Source organism: Lupinus angustifolius, unplaced genomic scaffold (assembly GCF_001865875.1).
Source record: "Lupinus angustifolius cultivar Tanjil unplaced genomic scaffold, LupAngTanjil_v1.0 Scaffold_759, whole genome shotgun sequence".
Lineage (NCBI taxonomy): Eukaryota > Viridiplantae > Streptophyta > Magnoliopsida > Fabales > Fabaceae > Lupinus > Lupinus angustifolius.
The window spans coordinates 1-8,335 of NW_017728083.1; the positions used below are offsets into that span (position 1 = coordinate 1).

An 8,335-nucleotide genomic window follows, 5' to 3' on the forward strand; every position below is an offset into this window, starting at 1 on the left:
ACTTAAAAATTAAAAAAAATGGAACACTACTCTAATATTTTGTTTCACTTCAATTCCAAAAATAAAATAAAGATTATTAATTATATAAAAATTATATTTATATAATTATATATTTATATAAAAAGTATTAATTATGTATAAAATCACCCAGTCAGACCAAACGATTTAACTGGTTAAACCTAATATGAGACATCTTTCGATTTAATATCTGATTCAGATTTCCCAACATCAGATAAAGTATAATCCTACTCACCTTATAATATTAATAACTACTCTTTTCTATTCTATTGAAATAATGTGTCATGACAAAATCCTTATTTTTGTTACGCCAAAATCTAATACAAGTGGTACCTATTACTTGACTATGACGTCAGTCAGCTGCCAGCACATAATCTTTTGTACACACACAAAATTGTTTTTACCCATTTTGGTCTGGTTTTTTATTACTCTAAAAAGGTAATTACATATTTCATATTTTAAAGACAATTAAGAGTATCAAAATCTTCCTATTATACTCTTTTTTTCCTATATGTTTTAGAACTCAATACTTTAGTTTTTTAACATAAACTTATTTATTAATTCCTTTTCAGTTATAACTCTTTAATTTCTTTCTGATGGAGTTTCAAACCTAGATCAGATGAGATTATTTTAATTAAATTGTATTATTTTTTATCATTTAATTATTTCCTGAAGTATTTTCATAATCTTAAATATGATATGAAACTAAATGAATAATATGACATCAATAACAACTGTACTTTATTCCTTAAAAATCCAATACTATTTAATAAAATCCAAATTTTATTATGGAAAAAATCTATCAATTGATAGTGTATGCGGTAATCTGATCTGACGGTCCGACTGGTTTGATCACTAACTGAAGTTGAAAACAATTCTGATTTGTAGTCTTAACTGAGAGAAGGGTTGAACCACTTTCAACTGAAGAAATTCTGATACAATCATGTTAAACTTGGTTGAACTGCATTAACCCGGAAAGCGAACTAGATAGATGACTTAAAATTAAAAAAAAATAGAAGACTACTCTAATATTTTGTTTTACCGCGACCCAAAAAATACGGAGAGATATTATTTCAATATAATTATATAAAATTTTATAGTTATATATTTTATAGATAAAAATGATAAATTATATATGAAATCATACAGTCGGACCAGATGGTTTAACCGTTTAAACTAGTTAAACCTAATACGAGACATCTTCGAGTTTGATGTCCAGTTCGAGTTTCACAACATTGAGTATATGAATTTTATACACTGTCACTATATCATTTCTCTTTTATATTTAATAATGATTAACTCTTAAAAATTAATATAAATAAATAGTAGATATTATACGGATTGACCAGGTATAAATTTAACCCAAATAATAAATAAATATTACAATCTTTTATTGCACCGAAATCAGATATAATTGGTATTTAGTATGATACCAGTCAACCACAAAATAATAAAATTTCCTTTTTTATTACTACTACATTATAAATAAATAAAAAATATTGTCTCACTGTGTTGAGTTACTACTACTTATTACGTGTACCCAATAGCCACTCTCACTGTTTTCTTCTTTCAGTTTTCTGTCCAACCAAACAAGTAATAATAACACAACCTCGTCACACCAATCCCGAGAATACGATTTTTACCCTTTATAAGCGTGACCACCGTGTTTTCTTTCTCTTTTTATATTTTCCCTTTTTCTCTCATCGTTTTCTCAGTAACCAAACATCATCATCGAGTTTCATCAAGCCACTTCTTCCTAAGCTTACCCATTTCCTTAAAGTCCACGAATTCAATTCAAAGCATTCACCTTTCTTCCTTAATATGAAGTCTCTTCTCTCTATTTTCTCTCTCTTATTCTTATTCGCCATTATTGCAACCGGAGATGATCTAGCTTCTGACAGAGACGTTCTTTTAATCCTACGCGCCGCCGTGGGTGGCCGTTCACTCCTCTGGAACATAACCCAAACAAGTCCTTGTTTGTGGAACGGTGTGTTCTGCAATGAAAACCGGGTCACTGTGTTGCGGTTTCCGGGTATGGGTCTCTCAGGGAAAATTCCTTTGGGTTTAGGGAACCTTACTCAGTTACAAACCCTTTCTCTCAGGTTCAATGCGTTAACAGGGACAATTCCCTCGGATTTTGCTAAGCTTGTTAACTTGAGGAACCTTTTTCTTAATAATAACCTCTTTTCAGGTGAAATTCCAGATTCTTTGTTCAATTTGAAGAATTTGGTTAAGTTGACTTTGGGCAACAATAATTTCAGTGGTGAGATATCACCAAAGTTTAATGACCTCACTCGTTTGGATACACTCCTTTTTGAGAATAATAATTTTAGTGGCTCAGTTCCTGATCTTAATGTTCCATCTCTTCAGAGTTTCAATGTTTCAAATAATCACTTAAATGGGTCAATTCCTAAGAGATTCTCAGATTTTTCTGTGAGTGCTTTTGCTGGGAATTCACTTTGTGGAAAGCCCTTGCAACCTTGCCCTGGTACTGAGAGTGGAAAAAACTCAAAAAAGAAATTGTCTGGAGGGGCAATTGCAGGAATTGTGATTGGTTCTTCGATTGGTGTGTTATTGATTCTGCTGCTTTTATTCTTATTGTGTAGAAAAGTGAGTGGTAAAAATGATTCCAACGACGTTGTACCTTCAAAGCAGGTTGAGGCTGTTGCGCCACGTGAGAAGAGTGGTAATGATAGTAATTCAGTTGTTGCAGCAGCAAAAAATGATTTTAAGAATGGTAATAGTTTGGTTTTCTTTAGCAATGTGAATAAGCCTTTTGAACTTGAGGAATTGCTGAGTGCTTCAGCTGAAGTGTTGGGGAAGGGGACTTTTGGAACCACTTATAAGGCCACTATTAATATGGGAATGAGTGTGGCAGTGAAGAGATTGAAGGAAGTTACTGCACCAGAAAATGAATTCAGACAGAAAATTGAGCAAGTGGGTAAAATGGCTCATGTGAACTTGGTTCCATTCAGAGCTTATTATTTTAGCAGAGATGAAAAACTTATTTTGAATGATTACATGCCAATGGGAAGCTTATCTGCCCTCTTACATGGTATGAGTTTTTAAAACTTTTAATTTGTATATTTGTTTTGTTTAGTTCTCATATTTGGACACGAGTGACACTACTGTTAGTTATAAATGATCAAATGAATTATTGTAGCTGTTCTAGTGTCTACTCTGGCTAACTACCTGTTACTTTTATGTCTCTTGATGTTTCTACTCATGTTTCTCTTTTGTTTTTGTAGAGTACTGCTATGGCTTGATTTTCAACTTAACCATCTTTCATTTTATGTTGTGCCTGTTTGATTTCAGTTATATTTTCTATATAAAAGGCTTGTATTTAGTGGCAAAATTGACATCATATTGTGGCTAGGAGACAATTGCATATTTCCAGTAATTTTTGCCTATGGGAAATGAAATCTTGCATCAAGAGTTTAGTCTGATATCTAAAGTATATTTTCTGAGAATTTTGAAATTCTACCTCTTAGCTGATGCTCAATGTTCTAAACTTTGATGTCTATAAATATCTCCTTTCAGCATTGTACTTATGTTCTGACATTTAAAATTCTCTCTAGAGTAACTGTTTATATTATAAGGCTATAAGCCTCTAGGATTTAGTGATTACATATTGAATATTTTCAGTATTGATCTGTATGTTATTTCCTAAGCTAGTTGAACCCATTGATAATTTGTTAATGGTCAAGGAGATTGATAATGCTATTCACACATGTTATGCATCCCACTATTTCCATTTTCAGTGTGCTTTGGCCATAGATTTGATCAACTGTCCTCTGTAAGGAACAACCTATCTGTTTTTTTTGCAACATTTAGGTAAATGAACATGCAATTGTAATAGAGTTGGCATGAATATAATCAAAAAGATTGTAACTTGGGTGCTAGATTGTCAAACCCCTTATTTCATTTGTCATTTTTTGCTTATACATCCTTCAACTTTCATGTTATAGCAAATAGTGGAGCTGGCAGGACACCATTGAATTGGGAAACAAGGTCTGGCATTGCCCTTGGTGCTGCTCGTGGGGTTGCATACCTACATTCGCACGGTCCAACATCCTCCCATGGAAATATCACCTCGTCAAATATCCTTCTCACCAAATCTTACGAAGCTCGTGTTTCTGACTTCGGCCTTGCTTATACTGCACTCCCAACCTTTACACCTAACCGTGTATCTGGTTACCGTGCCCCAGAGGTCACGGATGCTGGCAAAGTATCCCAAAAAGCTGATGTCTATAGCTTTGGCATAATGCTTTTGGAGCTGCTTACAGGGAAGGCTCCTACTCATTCTTCACTGAATGAAGAAGGGGTAGACCTTCCAAGATGGGTCCAAACAGTGGTTCAGGAGGAATGGAGCAACGAGGTTTTCGACATGGAGCTTCTGAGATACCAGAATGTTGAGGAGGAAATGGTCAAGCTCTTGCAGCTTGCAATTGAATGTACTGCTCAATATCCTGACAAAAGACCTTCCATGAATGTGGTGGAAAGCAGGATTCAGGAAATTTGTAATTCTAGCTTAGAGAAAGAGAGACTTTCCGAAAAGTACTACCCTGCTGAATCCGTTGCGCCGCAAGATTGAGTGATTGGATTGAAGAGAGACCTCAATTATTTCATCATTGGCCTGTTTTTGACATTCATATTATAGTTTTGTTGTTTGTTTAAGTCATTGAGCTATTGTTGAGACAACCTTATGACCCTTTGTCTTACTTCACCTCACTTCCATCAGTCCTTTTGTAACCTTTTTCTGTTTCCAAGATTATTTATTACATTAAATTGAGCACATACATTTATCTAATATTGATGTTTACCCTCCTCCTATTTTTAGTTCCATTGGTTTGTATCATAATTTTTATATCAGTGAAACAAGGTCATTTTGAAATTCAGCTTAGCTTATGTTGTTTATTGAATATCAAAATAGGGACACAGACATCTCATTTGGTTTTTTTAAGTATATGTATACCAAAAAAGATACTTGGCTAAATTAAGTTTCTAAATTTATCTCATAACCTTCTCACTCTCAAGTTTGTACTCATTCTTAATGTTTGTGTAGGTTTAAACTTCTAAATAAATATAACAGTTCATACAATTATCCACATTTGGGTATTATTGGAACATTCTTTTTAAATATTTAATACCGTCAAAATAAGTATATCTTAATGTTTATGTAGGTTTGAACTTCTACTTTGCTACTTTTGCTTTCTGATACAACTTGGGATAGTTGTAAAGAATTATTCTTTCTAACTCATAATCTTAAATTATAGCATGCCAGAGAAAAAAGATAAAAAGACAGGATGACATTTAACAGTGAAATCGAACTTCTTTTGCTTCTGTTGCAATTTGGATTTTCTGAAACTGAGTTGTTTCCGTTGGTTTGGGAAGTGATGATCTGAACAAAGTGATATCAAATATTTCATTACATTTTCTTTTTATTTATCCAATTGGTCTTGTATACATTTTTTATTGTTTCAATTTACAGTATGATACAAGTGCAGCAACAACAAAATATTGAACATTATTGTTATCCTTGTATGAAACACAACATAAATTGTATCTTAATGATTGCTTCCCAATTGTTCACCATTTGTAGGTGAACTACAAACTTGAGACATATTTCAAGTTGAATTTGAAATCTTGAAAGGAAAATGATATATTTTCCAGTCTTGTAATTTTGCAAGATGCTAAATTTTGATGGTAGCAACAACATATTGGATACTTCTTGGCAAACACTTTGAACAGAGAAAAGGCAGCAATATTCAGATTCTACTGTGTGATTTCATGGTGATGTGAATTTTTATTTTTTATGATTAACAAGCAGCATCATAGCTGTGTCTATAAATCTATAATACATGATGTTTGGAGAACATAGCCAACGAAGGATCACTTTGCAGTTTTGGAGTGTTTGATAAGCCAGTCAATGACCACATCTATGTTTACAGAATCCTTGCATGAAATCATATAGCAGCATACCTCCCTTTCTTTAATTGACTCAAGTTCTCTGAAACCATCCAAGGTGAAAAATCAAAGGTTTAATTCATTAAACAAGGCATCATCACAGACAAATTTCAATAACAAAATGATAATATTGATTTCTGAAACAATGTCGTATATTCTGGGAACTCACAGCTGATCTACCAATGATTGCTTGGAAAGAGCTTCTGACTTGTCAATTTTGTTTCCAAGAACAAGTAAAGGAATTCCATTCAAAGAAGGTTTTGTTAAGAGCTCATGCAACTCAGTTTGGGATATTGGAACACTATCTCTATCTGCAGCATCTACAACATACCTGTCTTTGCATCCATCAATGAAAGCAAACAACTATAAGAGCATGGATAAGTTCCTCCCTTAATTACTTCAAAGGGCTTATGATATAAAACATAAGAAGAATGTGCATGACCAACTTTCCTTTCCATAATAAGAAACAAATATATTTTTAAAACATGCATTAAGTTTTTGGTTATTCATGTTTGAAACATAAACACTTCAACAAAAAAGAAGACAACAGTATACAAATTGACATATGAGGCAGTACTATGTGTTATTCGTTGTTAGAAATCTTTTCTTGCAGGCAAGTATTTTTCTATTTTTAAGCGGAAGTGGCAGAGAGCGCACTTCTGTGAGTTTGAACTTGGCCAATTGCAACTCTACCAATTGAGCTGATTCTTGGGGAAAACTTGCTAGATATTATGTTTGTAAATTAAAGTCACCCGTGTGCCTTTCTTAGTGGATCATTCGGCAAGGATGGTTGAGACTTCATATGGCGTTATTAGAGCCTCTCCATTAGATAACTTGCTGGATGATATATTTCAGTTCTTTGTGCCCCCATCTCATATCATCACCATATGTAGTGGTGGACATATGCTTTGTCCATGCTTTAAGCCCAAAGGCAATTTGGATGAGGGGATGCAAATTAGTGATGTAAGTCAAAACTATTTCTACATCTTCTCCTGATACTTGATACCTTAAACTCTAGAATAATTGGTCCTTAAAATAGGTGATCGTTTATTTAAGTATATGCATGTATGAATATATTTAAGTAAGAGAGGACATTGATAGAGACAATACACTATAGCAGAGACACCGCGACAGTAACGCTCCCACATTGTTCGGAACCTCCTCTGTCCACCAAGATCCCAAAGCTTAATAGTGACATTTCCCTTGGTAACTTTTCGCATGTTGAACCCAACCTGTGTTTAACGGCGAGAATTAAGTTCGTATTACAAACAAATGCTTACAATATTCAAATAACCATTTCAAAATTTAATCAACCATAAAAAAAAGGAGGTAATATACTAACAGTTGGAATCATGTCTTCACTGTATCCACCGGTCTGGTTAAAATAAAATCGAAGATAAATGTTATAATTTCTGCAGTAATAGTATTGAAATGCAAAGTATTATATTATTAGGAGTAACTCACAGCAATTGAATTAACAAGAGAGGTCTTCCCTGCATTCTGAAGACCTACAAGGGAAAGTTCCATCTCCTGTTTAAAAAACAAACTGAAAGACACAACACATAGAAACAAATAAGAATGATTTAAAGGGTTTATGCTATAATAGTACACATATATAGGAATCATATAATACCATAATAGAATTTAAAGTTGAAGGCTTTATGTCTCTTAATCGGTTGTAATAAATGAAATGAAATTGTAAGGATATTCAAGCTTTATTATTATCTTCGTAGCAGTTATGGAAATATATATGAAGGTAGATGAAGAGTAATATATAGAGAGAGAAGAAGTAGAAAAGAGGTAACCTGCGGAGCCAGTTGAGGAAGGAATCGAAGAGACCCATGATGAACACAGAAAACTGAAAATAAAAAGGGGAGATAGGAAAGTATGAGATAGAATGTTGAGAAGAAAGGATTAGAATCTAAAACCCCCAATGTAGCAGATACGACATATACTTGTCTTGTCTCACCCTTTTCTACCACCTTCACTTCTATACCTAACAGAATTCAGCATAATAAGGGTTTGTTTAGCTTGAAACTCGACTCGAGTTTGATATAAGTGGAATTTTTAGCTTGATTAAAGTTCATGAATCATTCGATTGAGTTTGAATTAATTATTTGGACAACTCAAATAATCAATTCATTTTTATAATACAACAAAAGATTACAATGAATATAACCATGTTTATATATACAATAATAACAATAAACATAAAAAAAAAATAGTTATCTATATATATTGAGGTAGTTCATAAACCTAACGAGTCAAATTATATCGTGCTCAATGAGCACAGTTTCTAGCTCAAGTTCAACTCATTTGGTTCATAAACCAAGTTTATCAAACTAAATAA

The 8,335-nt window shown here is 33.1% G+C and overlaps 2 protein-coding genes across 2 annotated transcripts; one reads left to right on the plus strand and one right to left on the minus strand.

Moving 5' to 3' along the window:
• Nucleotides 1–1,597: 1,597 nt before the first annotated feature.
• On the plus strand, nt 1,598–4,907 carry LOC109341866 (probable inactive receptor kinase RLK902). Its single transcript, XM_019579838.1, has 2 exons — nt 1,598–3,073; nt 3,987–4,907. The coding sequence occupies exons 1-2, from the start codon at nt 1,840–1,842 to the stop codon at nt 4,610–4,612; spliced, it is 1,860 nt and encodes a 619-aa protein (XP_019435383.1). The 5' UTR covers nt 1,598–1,839; the 3' UTR covers nt 4,613–4,907.
• Nucleotides 4,908–5,738: 831 nt separating this feature from the next.
• Nucleotides 5,739–7,916, minus strand: LOC109341867 (ADP-ribosylation factor-like protein 8c). The gene is made up of 6 exons (XM_019579839.1): nt 7,791–7,916; nt 7,450–7,531; nt 7,328–7,360; nt 7,096–7,217; nt 6,155–6,316; nt 5,739–6,028 (listed from the first exon to the last, which is right to left on the minus strand). Exons 1-6 carry the CDS (start codon nt 7,826–7,828, stop codon nt 5,911–5,913), a joined length of 555 nt encoding a protein of 184 aa, XP_019435384.1. The 5' UTR covers nt 7,829–7,916; the 3' UTR covers nt 5,739–5,910.
• Between the last annotated feature and the right edge of the window lie 419 nt (nt 7,917–8,335).